Source organism: Manis javanica, chromosome 18 (genome assembly GCF_040802235.1).
Source record: "Manis javanica isolate MJ-LG chromosome 18, MJ_LKY, whole genome shotgun sequence".
NCBI lineage: Eukaryota > Metazoa > Chordata > Mammalia > Pholidota > Manidae > Manis > Manis javanica.
In genome coordinates this window covers 16,179,266-16,192,879 of record NC_133173.1, presented here as the reverse complement: position 1 = coordinate 16,192,879, position 13,614 = coordinate 16,179,266, and the positions used below count along the sequence as shown (strand labels likewise).

General features: G+C 44.3%; 1 protein-coding gene across 8 annotated transcripts in view; it reads right to left on the bottom strand.

Annotated features, from left to right (window-relative positions):
• Window positions 1-13,614, bottom strand: part of OTUD7A (OTU deubiquitinase 7A) — a 374,155-nt gene that overhangs the window by 97,659 nt on the left and 262,882 nt on the right. For all 8 annotated transcript variants that reach the window (XM_037000632.2, XM_073227032.1, XM_073227030.1 and 5 more), the window contains one exon: window positions 10,455-10,673. In XM_037000632.2, the coding sequence (XP_036856527.2) occupies window positions 10,455-10,673 (219 nt within the window). The remainder of the gene's footprint in view (window positions 1-10,454; window positions 10,674-13,614) is intronic.

Here is a 13,614-nt window from a genome sequence, read left to right as displayed (position 1 = left end):
TGCTTCGTTCTGGGTCTGTCTCCCTGACGTAGTTTTATCCAAGTTCCAGACTCCCTCATCCGACTGGCACTCCACACTGCACAGAGCTGTGCTGAGGGCATGGTGGGGGGGCCCTATGATGAGTTCATCCCTCCCATGATTTCATCTCACACTGCATCCCACCCACATCTATAACCCACACCTCTCCTGAATGCCAGACTCACATGTTCGACTGGACAGCAAGGTTGCAAGTCTCACCAGAATCTCAGACTGCCTGCTCCTCCTGGCCTCTAGATAGCTGCACCCCGCAAACTAGGCGCCCCACCCCTCCTCCGGGGGTCTCCATCTCAGGGCACTATCATCTACCTGGATGCTAAGGGCAACTCACTGGGGTCTCACACCAGATGACAAATGACAAATACATATGAACCCAAGTGAGCGAAATGACAAATGACTACTCTTTTCTGCCACGGCCCCATCCAATCCATCAGCAAGACCTGCAGGTCCACCTTCAAAGCAGATCCTGCTTCAATATCTAGCTACTTTTCATCACTTCTACTGCCGCCGCACAGCCCTGGCCGCCCCACCTCCCCTGGGCTCAGGCAGCTGCCTCCTTCCTGCTCTTCCTGCTGCCTCTTCTGCCTCCTTATAGTTCATTCTCATCAGAGCAGCCACAGTGCGTCAGATGTTAATCTACACCCGTCATTCCTCTGCTCAGAACCCTCCCAGGACTGCACATCCTACCTGTGGTGAAGCCCTAGGGCTCGTGATGGCTCCCTGGGCCTCTGGCTGCCATTCCCCTGCCTTCCTTTCCAACTCCTCCAGCCCCCTGCTCCATCTTCTCTGGAGCCTGGGCCTTCCTTAAATATGCCAAGCCTTTGAAGCTGAGCTTCCTCTGCCAGGAACATCTGTGCTGGGTGTCGCCACTGCTCACTCGCTCCCTGCCCGCCTGCCTTCAGGAGCCCGGTCTTCCTCCCTTCACCTAGGAGCCCCTGCGGCTTCTTAACTTGCCCACAGCAGAGCTCACCAACCCCCACAGAAGGTTTTGAAGAAGCCTTCAAAAAACCTTTTGCATGTCTTATGCCTTCTCTGGCAGATCTGCTGCAATACAATTATCCTCCTGGGAGAGAAGACTCAACACTGCAATTCAAAGGTATCCCTAAGTATTTTGGGGCCTTTATATTTCAATCTCCCATGTATGTAGCAACTGCTACCTTATGCAAATATGCCTCTGCCCTTTGGACCCACGAACTCGCTGAGGCCTGGTACACCATCTCCCCCACACCGTGGTGGGCTTCCACACAACAGAAGTTACTTCCAAAACCTAGAGTCTCATGATCTCTGAATCTCCTTATCATGTGAACGAAGCAGGACAATCTGATTGAGAAATCAATGGTTTCTTGTACTCTCCACAGCAGGCTAATCGTTAAAGAATGAGAGTTGGTTTCCCTCTTCTCAGGAGGACAGCGATGGCATGTCCCAGAGATCTGGCTCTTCTGTTGCCCCTGAGAAGAGCACCCTGGGGTGGGGGGTATCATGCAGCATTAGGAGGTGCCTGCTGCAGCACAGGGTAGGGATCCCTGCTGTCCATTCTTCAAACCTCTTGGCAAATGACATAAACAATGAGCTGTTGGTGAATTTCGCATCTTAACTCAGTAGGTTTGGGTTCTTAAAAGGTGTTTTGCAAGATGGGATGGTTGGAGTAAGATAGTACCCTTTGAAAATACCAGTCCAGAAGGTAAGATGTAAGTGGGCAGAAACAGTATGCAATACATGGAAAAAAAATAACAGAAAAGACATTCAAAAGGAGTAAAGGATTTTGCTGAGTATGACAGAACTGAAGGAGAGGCTGTCAGGGTGGACTCCGCACTCCTCACCAGGACACTAACTTCAAACATAGCAGCAGTCATTACTGGCGCTTTTTTTGACCTATGAGTTGGAGTGGCGCTATTGTAGGTGATTCTTGGACCATACTTTATTATAAAGTCTGAGCTGCTATAGGATTCAAGAGAGGTTAATCTCTCTTTAGGTTTCTTTCTTAACCTACACTAATTTTCCCCATCTCTATGAATAGTGAATCTTTTCTTTAAAGATCTCCTCTGAATTGCTCACATAGAAGTACCTCCAGGGGAAAAAAGATGGTGGTATGAGAAGTGAGGCAGAAGCCTTCTCCCAAAACCACATATAACACGAAAATTCAGTAAATACAACTAATCCTGAAAGAGTGACCAGAAAGAAACCTGCAACAGACAGCTTACATCTGGGGAAAAGAGAAGACCTAAAGGAAAAGGGTAAAGTAGCAAAGCCATAATCTGGCAGGACCCCAGCCCTCCCCCAACCCCAGCTCACTGGTGGGAGGAAGAGAAATGTAGTGGGGAGGGAGCAGAAGCCCAGGACTGTTAAACACCCACCCCTGGAGATCTATCCCAGGAGCACAAACCCACATTACATAGTGCTCTGGAGATTAGAGGGGTGGAAAGCAAAGACAGAGGAACAGTTGGGGAGACTGAGATTCCAGCCACTTGTGGAGAATAGGTACCCACAACTGGCCACTCTGGGACAAAAGAAAGGCAGGTGCTTTGAAAGACTTTGCAATAGCAAGAGGGCTGCTAAAGGGTCAAGGATTACACAAAGCTTGCTGCTCTGAATTAAAAACAGATGGACAAAATCATCCCAGCACATTCAACCCAGCAGGTTGGGAACCCTCAGGAGCTTCAGATGCTCCATCCCCCTGTCTGGCAGTGAAGCATCAAGGCCCCCCCACCACGATATACAGCCTGCTGCCCCTTCTTCCCCACTGGCACCTGCTTGCAAACCCGCCCTGGCCATCACACCAGGTCAGCTGGAGGGCAGCCCCATCTACGGAAGCTGCAGGGGTATAACAGAGAGGATCCTCCCTGCTCGCTTGGCCCACTTGCCCTGGCAGTGGAGCAGGCACTGCAGCTGGGAAGCAGGAAAGAGCTCTTTTCTCCCGGCAGGCACTGGTGCCATGCAGATGCAACCCTACCATCACTCCAGAGGATAGAGCTCCTGGGCACTAGAGGGCACAGCCTACAAAACATTGTTATTCCATATTACTCATTAGAAATATGATGTGGCAAAAGAAACTTGTTCAAACCAAAATCCCAAACATGAGAAAGTGGGCTGAAATCACCAATCTTCTTGATAAAGATTTCAAAATAAAAATCATAAATTTGCTCATGGAGCTACAGAAAAATATTCAAGATTTCAGGGAGGACTTCAAGAGACAGAAACTTTGAAAAATACAGTATCTGAAATGAAACATACACTGGAGGGATTTAAAAGCAGATTAGAAGAGGTAGAGGAGACAATAAATGGAATAGAAATTAGAGAACAGGAATACAAAGAAGCTGAGGCACAGAGAGTAAAAAGGATTTCTAGGAATGAAAGGATAACAAGACAACTCTATGACCAATCCAAACAGAACAATATTTGCATTATAGGGGTACCAGAAGAAGAAGAAGAGAGAGAAAAACATATAGAAAGTTTCTTTGAGGAAATAATTGCTGAAAACTTCCCCAATCTGGGGAAGAAAATAGTCTCTCTGACAATGGAAGTGCACAGATCTCCCAATACTATGGACCCAAAGAAGACAATACCAAGACAATATAATAATATAATAATACCAATTAATGGTATTATATATAATAATTAATATTAATACAATAATTAAATTGGCAAAGTTCAAGGACAAGGAGAGAGTATTAAAAGCAGCCGGAGAGAGACAAATCACATACACAGGAAAACCCAGCAGGCTATCATCAGACTTCTCAACAGAAACCTTACAGGCCAGAAGGGAGTGGCATTATATATGTAAGGCAATGAAACAGAAGGGCCTTGACTAAGAATACTCTGAAAGGCAAGATTATCATTAAAATTTGAAGCAGGGATTAAATAGTTTCCAGATAAGCAAAAGTTGAGGGAATTTACAGCTCCCACAAACTGTCTCTACAGAGTATTTTAAAGGGACTGCTCTAGAAGGAAGTGCTCCTAAGGCTAAATAGCTGTCACCACGTAAAATAAACCATAGTAAAGGAAGCAGACCAATTAATTACTAAGCATATGCAAAATTAAGTCAGCTACCCACAAAGTCAGTCAAGGGATACACAAAGAGTACAGAATATGACACCTAACATATAAAGGGTGGAGGAGGAAGTAAAAGAAGGGAGGGAAAAAAAAGAACCTTTAGATTGTGTTTGTAATAGCCTAATAAATGAGTTAAGTTTGACTGTTAGATACTAAAGAAGCTGCCCTTGAGCCTTTCATAACCTCAAATCTAAAGCCTGTAATGGCAATAAGTACCTATCTATCAATAATCACCCTAAATGTAAATGGACTGAATGCACCAATCAAAAGGCACAGAGTCACTGAGTGGATAAAAAAACAAGACCCATCCACATGCTGCGTACAAGAGACTCACTTCAAACCCAGAGATATACACAGACTAAAAATGAAGGGATGGAAAAAGATTTTTCATGCAAATAACAGAGAAAAAAACAGGAGTTGCAGTACTTGTATCAGACAAAATAGACTCAACAAAGAAAGTGACAAGAGACAAAGAAGAACATTGCATAATGCTAAAGTGGTCAGTCCAACAAGAGGATATAACCATTATAAATATCTATGTATTCAACATAGGAGCACCCAAATATCTGAAACAAATACTAACAGAATTAAAGGGGGAAATAGAATTCAATGCATTCATTTTAGGAGACTTCAACATATTACTCAGTCCAAAAGACAGATCAACCAGATAGAAAATAGTTAAGGACACAGAGGCACTGAACAACACACTAGAACAGATGGACCTAACAGACATCTATAGAACACTCCACCCAGAAACAACAGGATACATATTCTTCTCAAGTGCACATGGAACATATTCCAGAATAGATCACACACTAGGCCACAAAAAGAACCTCAGTAAATTCAGAAGTATTGAAATTATACCAACCAACTTCTCAAACCACAAAGGTATGAAACTAGTAATAAATTGTGCAAAAAAAAGCAAAAAAACCAAAAAAGCCCACAAACAAATAGAGTCTTAACAACGTGCTCCTAAATAATCAATGGATCAATGACAAAATAAAAACAGAGATCAAGCAATATACGGAGACAAATGAAAACAACAGTTCAACACACCAACTTCTGTGGGATGTAGTGAAGGCAGTTCTAAGAGGAAAGTATATAGCAATACAGGCTTATCTCAAGAAAGAAGAACAACCCCAAATGAACAGTCTAAACTCACAATTAATGAAACTAGAAAAAGAACAAATGAATAAAGTCAGTAGAAGGAGGGACATAATAAGATCAGAGAAGAAATAAATAAAATTCAGAAGAATAAAACAATAGAAAGAATCAATGAAACTAGGAGATGGTTCTTTGAGAAAATAAACAAAACAGATAAACCCCTAGGAAAAATGACTATGGACACCACAGAAATACAAAGAATTATTAGAGAATACTATATAAAGTTATATGCTAATAAATTAGATAATCTAGAAGAAATGGACAACTTTCTAGAAAAATACAACCTTCCAAGGCTGACCCAGGAAGAGACAGAAAATATGAACAGACCAATTATTACCATCAACAAAATTGAATTGGTAATCAAAAAACTACCTAAGAACAAAATCCCTGGACCAGATGGCTTCAGCACTGAATTTTATCAAACACTGAGAGAAGACCTAATACCCAACCTCCTTAAAGTTTTTCAAAAAGTAGGAGAGGAGGGAGTACTTCCAAACTCATTCTGTGAGGCCAGCATCACTCTAATACCAAAACCAGGCAAAGACACCACAAAAAAAAGAAAATTATAGACCAATATCCTTGATGAATGCAGATGCAGAAATACCCAACAAATTTAGGAAACTGAATTCAAAAATACATAAAAAGATCATCCATCATAACCAAGTAGGATTTACTCCAGGGATGCAAGGATGGTAAACATTAAAAAATCCATCAACATCATCCACCACATCAATGAAAAAAAGGACAAAAATCACATGATCATCTCAATAGATGCTGAAAAAGCACTTGACAAAATTCAACATCCATTCAAGATAAAAACTCTCAACAAAATGGGCATAGAGGGCAAGTACCTCAACATAATAAAGGCCATATATGACAAACCCACAGCCAACATTATACTTAACAGATAGAAGCTGAAAGCTTTTCCTTTAAGATTGGGAATGAGACAAGGATGCCCACTCTCCCCACTTTCATTCAACATAGTTCTGGAGGTCCTAGCCATGGCAATCAGATAACACAAAGAAATATAAGGCATCCACATTGGCAAGGAAGAAGTCAAACTGTCTCTGTTTGCAGATGACATGATATTGTACATAAAAAAACCCTAAAGAATCCACTTCAAAACTACTAGAACTCATATCTGAATTCAGCAAAGATGCAGGATACAGGATTAATATGCAGAAATCTGTGGCATTCCTATACACTAATGATGAACTAGCAGAAAGAGAAATCAGGGAAACAATTCCATTCACAGTTGCATCAAAAAGAATAAAATACCTAGGAATAAATCTAACCACAGAAGTGAAAGACCTATGCCCTGAAAACTACAAGACACTCATGAGAGAAATTAAAGAAGGTACCAAGAAATGGAAACACATTCTGTGCTAATGGATAGGAAGAATTAATATTGTCAAAATGGCCATCCTGCCTAAAGCAATCTACGTATTCAGTGCAATCCCTATCAAAATACCAATGGCATTCTTCAACTAACTAGAGTAAATAGGTCTAAAATTCATATGGAACCACAAAAAACTCTGAATAGCCAAAGCAATCCTGAGAAGGAAGAATAAAGGTGGGGGGATTATGCTCCCCGACTTCAAGCTCTACTACAAAATCACAGTAATCAAGATGATTTGGTACTGGCACAAGACCCACAGGTCAAGAGAACAGAACAGAGGGCCCAGATATAAACCCATACATATATGGCCAATTAATATATGATAAAGGAGCTATGGATATACAATGGGGGAATGAATGACAGCCTCTTCAGCAACTGGTGTTGGCAAAACTGGAAAGCTAGATGTAAGCAAATGAAACTGGATTATTGTCTAGTCCCATACACAAAAGTAAACTCAAAATGGATAAAAAATCTGAATGTAAGTCATGAAACCATAAAACTCTTAGATGAAAACATAGGCAAAAATTCTTGAATATAAACATGAGCAACTTTTTCCTGAATGCACCTCCTTGGGCAAGGGAAACAAAAACAAAAATGAACAAATGGGACTACATCGAACTAAAAAGCTTCTGTACAGCAAATGATACCATCAGTAAAACAAAAAGGTACCTTACAGGAAGGGAGAATATATTTGTAAATGACAAATCTGTTAAGGGGTTAATCCAAAATATATGAAGAACTCATATGCCTCAATAGCCAAAAAGCAAATACCCTGATTAAAAAATGGGCAGAGGCTCTGAACAGTCAGTTCTCCAAAGAAGAAATACAGACGGCCAACAGGCACATGAAAAGATGCTCCCCACTGCTAATCGTCAGGGAAATGCAAATTAAAACCACAGTGAGATATCACATCACACCAGTTAGGATGGCCAACATCGAAAAGACAAGGAACAACAAATGCTGGCAAGGATGTGGAGAAAGGGTAACCCACCTACAGTGTTGGTGGGAATGTAAATTAGTTCAACCATTGTGGAAAGCAATATGGAGGTTAGTCAAAAACTAAAAATAGAAATACCATTTGACCCAGGAATTCCACTCCTAGGAATTTACCGGAAGAAATCAAGATCACTGATTTAAAAAGACATAAGCACCCTTATGGTTATTGCAACACTATTTACAATAGCCAAGATATGGAAGCAACCTAAGTGTCCATCAATAAATGAATGGATAAAGAAGATGTGGTACATACACACAATGGAATATTATTCAGCCATAAGAAGAAAATAAATCCTACCATTTGCGTCAACATGGATGGAGCTGGAGGGTATTATGCTCAGTGAAATAAGCCAGGTGGAGAAAGACAAGTACCAAACAATTTCACTTATTTCTGGAGTATAACAACAAAGCAAAACTGAAGGAAGAAAAGAGCAGCAGACTCACAGACTCCAAGAAGGGATTAGTGGTTACCAAAGGGAAGGGTTAGTGGGGAGGGAGGGAGAAGGTGATTAAGGGGTAGTATGATTGGCACACATAATGTAGGTGGGGCACGGGGAAGGCAGTATAGCACAGAGAAGACAAGTGGCGACTCTACAGCATCTTACTACACTGATGGACAGAGACTACAAAGGGGTGTGTTTGGGGGACTTGATAATATGGGTGAATGTAGTAACCACAGTGTTGCTCATGTGAAACCTTCATAAGATTGTACATCAATGATACCTTAATAAAAAAAACAAAGAAATTCCAGCTTTCACAGTGAGTGGTTTAAGATTATTGCTAACCCAGATCAATTGTTTGATGTTTGTTGCTCAATCAGTGGCCACAAGGTAAGACAGAGCAAGACCGTGGGTGTTAGTCTTTGGGTTGATTTTGATAGCTATGCAGGAACTAAGGTAACATTTTATCCACAGTCACAGCAACAGATCCAACACGATTATTAGGAATGCAGACCCTGCTCTAAAACGAAGAATGTCATGAGTGAGGCTCCCCCAGATCCTGGGGCTGAGACTTGATCGCCAGGTTGCAGGACACAAATAAAGCCCCATTAGTCCCCATCCCCTCCTTTGTCTACATGTGTTCTGTCTACATTCTTTCTTTCTTGTGGCAGGTGGATGAAGAAACTGTGTGGATTGCTATACAAGCAATTGCATGAAACCAAGTATACAGAGAAGCTCAGATCTGATGAAAACCCCCAACGTGTCCACTTTCCGGATGCTCCTATTTGCCCTGCAGAACTGTACTCCACCCTACTAGGTACGCACAGGGTGACCTGCATGGGACCTTGTAATGAGCTCTCAGCTCTCTGCCCTTCTCAGTGAGAGGCACTGCTTAGGGCCTGGACAGTGTGGGAGGACTGCAGTTGGAGTATCTGTTTGCCCAGCATCCTCTCTCCTCAAAGTCACACCTTCTGACAGTAACTTTCTCCACCTGCTATTCATACATTTCCTCTTTGCCAAGCCCAAGGGTGGCAATGTCCCTGTGGTGCCAGTTCCAGGCTGACACTGTCCTTTGCTGGTGTCCTTCTACCTGGTCCATTCTTTGGCCAGCAGCTCTGTCACGGGATCCCCTCAGCTCACTGCTCTTGGTGTGCCACCTCTTCTTTCCTACCAGGACTGGAAGGAAATGACTGTCTATCCACTGATGTCAAGATCACACCAACCTATAATCCTTCTCTTTAACCTTCTGCAACTCTCCACAGCCCTGGGCAATTTTCACTGTGTCTTGGCCAAGAGCTGAGATGAGCTTCATCCCCTGACAGAGCAGCCCGCTGCAGGCCTGAACAGACCCGCTCTTCACCATGCTGAGCCAGAGGCCCCACCCAACTCTCCTGAGATGTCCCGCATGGGAGCATCTCTATACGCCAGGCCTTGGGAAGTGGAGGCTGCACTGACAGCAGATGGGAAGCGCTCACTGACAGAAGATCAGAGAGCCTCCCTTCCCAGCCCTGACTGGGAGAGGCCACACTGCATGGACGCTTTCAGCCACGCAGGCAGGTAGGGTCATGCCATGGGAGATGCATGGCAGGTTTGAGAGGAAGGCATGGAGTCTTCGACCCACATGTCTGAGAAGCCCCTGAATGTGGGACTTTGCAAAGAATTATGGTGCAGACGATTGTAAGTGAGATAGTTCCTGCTCTGTCTCAGGAAGAACCTACATCCATTTTAGACATTTGCTGGGAACTAATCATTTCATCCTTAGGAACTCCGAAGAAAACAGGTTTGGCTTGCACCCTGAACCTCTTCCTCACTGGGATGTCAGAGGAACAGTAAGGAAAAGGTGGGGCTGAAGTTTGGTTTTTGTCTGCTGCCCCCGGAGGTTGGCAGGGCTGGGGAGGACAGGAGACCCACAGTGACACAGGGCTGTGACAGTCAGAGCGTCAGCAGCCCACATCCATCTTCTCATCTTTGCAGAATGGAAACCTGCCCACATCCATGGACTGGCACAAGGTCACCTGTTGTTCTCAGAGCCCATGGTCATTCTCATTGTTTCTTGAGCACCCAGTGGGTGCTGGGTGGGGAAAAGGAGAGAAGTAAGGTAAAGACACTTAGAGCTCCCTTCAGAGGGGGGACCAGCAGAGCCAGGTTGGATTTAGGAACAAAAGGGAAACTCTAGAGGTCTCAGCACCACATGACCATCCAGAACTGGGCTGGGGCAGAGCCTGTCTTCAGCACAGGGCCCTTGGGATAAGCGCCAGTGCAGAGTGGAACCGCCTGGGTCAGACACACATGCCCCTCTTGCTCAGTGACATCAGGCCGCCCCTTCGCCCTGAGCCTGAGGAGCATGGGCCTGCTGACGAGCCACTCACCTGCCTGCTCCAAAGCTACCATGGTCGCCTGCTCGATCAAGTCCCGCTCGATGAAGCTCCGGAAGTCTTCACTGTACACGCTGAGATCTGGCAGCTGGAACGTGTAGATGGGCATCTCCAGGGGAAACTGCTCGTTGTTGCACTCACTCGCCACGTGGGACCGGGCCAGGGAGACGATGGCTGAGCTGGCGTGGGAAATCCCCCGGGAAAGTCGCTTTTCTGCAGGAGGGAGAGAAAGACAACCACAGGAACTGAGCGGTGGGGTGTGTGGCTAAGAGTGTGCACACATGTGTGCACACATACACCACACATGCACACATATACATATGTACACGTGCCACAACACCCACACACGTGCATACCACACATGTACATACATACACATGCCCACACACCTCCACATACACCCAGGCACACACTTGTGCACTTGCACACCCCTATCCTCGCCTCCCCACTGCTGGGCTAACATCGCCAGCACCTGGCACAGGGTACTTACTCCCTTGGAGTCATGAAACCATTTAGAAAGAGGTGAACTGCAAGTCCACCACACAGGTGCACTTCAGCATCACTGAAGATCACCAGCCTTGCTCTTTGGGTCCTACGTTATATCTAACTCAACCGAGCAGAGCCGTCCTCTTCAGCACTGAGTGCTCCAAGGAGGCTGCTCGTTGTTTTTATGCCTTTGCAGACTTAGAGCAAGAAGCAGTGGTTTCAGGCTTTCTCTGCTGAGGCCTGGATCACAGGGTAGGTTACTTTACCACAGTTACTCTGATAGAAAACATCCCATGCAGAAACACCCTGATACAGATATGAAGGTGTCCCATCTGCCTCTTCTGTCACAGCACTCAGGAAGGGCTGGTGTACTCTGTCTTACTCTGCGTGGGCTTTCCAGCCAGGGCATGAGAAACTCAATGGAGAATTTCTCTAACATATAGCATGTCACCGTGTAAGGAAGCTGATCCTGTGATCACACCACCACAGCAAAAATGTAGATATTTATGTTCTGCTGGTGCCATAAAAGCATACTTGTCTTTTTAAGCCCTATGCTCAACAGCTGATACCATAATACAGAATTCTTAAATACCTAATATTAGCAATAGATTTTCTTCGTTACGATCCATATTTGTAATAATGGAGAATTCTTTTTAGCAAAATGGTGTTTGAATGAGTATTGTCTGAACCCTTTTGTAAATTCACAAATACATCTACTTAAGCTGTAAGCACTTTCAGTTCATCTGAATGATGTGCTCATTGGCCAGGTTCTGCGCCCATGCGGGTGCCTCTCTGAGGCACGCCTGTGCTGGTGGAAAATCCATGCCTGTGTCTGCATTCCAAACACGAGCTTCTTACTTCCCCATGTGCAAGAACAGTGGACAGAAATGAGAAACATATGTTCCTAATAACAACGCTTCCCCACCACCACCTCCATGAATGCACATGTCATCACACACAGACAGACAGACAGACAGACAGACAGACACACACACACACACACACACACACACACACACACACACACAAAACACTCTGATTCTTTAAACAAGATTTCAGTGATCCTTCTTTTGGAGCTATACATGAAATATTTTACAGGAATTACCATGTTCAAAGCTATGCTTCAGAAAAATATAGAGAGGTTAAAAAAAAAGCTCAGTGAGAGAGTGTATGGAATTTTCCAACTAATGACAAAGCCAACTCAAACATCTATAATTAGGGCCAGGGGGAGGTGGATTAACTGCATTTTCTTATTTTCTGTATTGTCGATGCTTTGGCATCTGGGGCCTGCCTTTGTAGGGACAGACTCTCCTTACCAGGTCTCGATAGTCCTAAAGAGCAAATGACTCATAGGAGAGGAGTGTGCCTTTGATATGCACACCAGCAATCCACAGCCCACACTTGGAAATCTTCCTCTGTCTGGTTGTTACCCTCCAGCAGGCAATAGCAGCCCCCTGTTCTAATCACCCCAGAAGAAGGTACCAGGCAACGAGGTGTAGCTCCTATACCCCACAGCACCTGCTGAAACCATTCAAGTTTCCAATCCTAAGTCTGCTTACTGTGCCTTTCCCTGCGCATGGGAATCCCAGTAGAGGCTCACACCGTGTTCTCCTCTCTGTTCCCTGAGCCTCCTGACAACCTTGGTGCTCCCGCATGTATCCCTGCATGGCGCACCACGCCTCGTATCTCCAGGGAACTGTGAGTATAAAAACTTGTAGTTGTTTCCAGGTCTATATGTCATATATCTGATTAACACAAATTTGGGGTATATTTTAGGAGAGGTGGACAAACCTTTTCTTAAAGGGACAGATGTAACTATTTTATTTGTGGGCCACATAGTCTTAGCCACAACTACACACCAATCTTTGCAGCGTTAAAGCAGCTACAGTCAATGCACAAATGAATGGGCATGAGGATGCACCAATACAAACTTGATTTAAGACATAGGTAATAGCCAGATTTGGTCCATGGGTCATTTTTTGCTGACCCGATTTAGAATACTGAGAGCTTCGTTTTCCATTTTAGTGCCCTAAGATTTAGGAAGAACTCAATTAAAGGATAAATATATCTGCTTCGGGAATGATAATTTCTATTTTATTAGAAGTAGATACGATTGCTCACAAAGCTCAATTATGGAATTATGCATCACAGACATATTTTTCCCCTTAAATAATGTTTGATAAAAGTTAGCTAGAAGCAGATACCAGTTACATTTATTAGGCTGTGATTCCATGAGCCCCTCTGGAAGCAGAGAGGATGGTCCTCCTGGCCCCCTCAATGCAAAGATCAGATAATGGTTGGCCTGCTTGCTGCCAGTCAAGAGAACAAGAGCTACTATGTCATCACCTGCCTGAACTGCACTGCACGGGAGAGGCCAGGAGCCTCAAGGATGTGGTGCTGAAGGGCCACACAGTCATGAAGGGTCTGAGGACAGAAGGGAGTGATTAGAAGAGGTGGTTCAGAAATGAAGAGGGAACTCAAGAACAATATAACCAGACGGACAAGACAGGGGCTGAGCCTCATGCCCTCTAACATACTCTAGAGCTCCACAAGGACAGAAGAGGGAGTGGCGAGGTTTCACGGCTAGAAGCTGGGGGAGGGCATTCTGGTCATGCCTTTCCTTACCCCACACAGCCCTGCGCAGACCACTGCCCACCCCATCACCTCC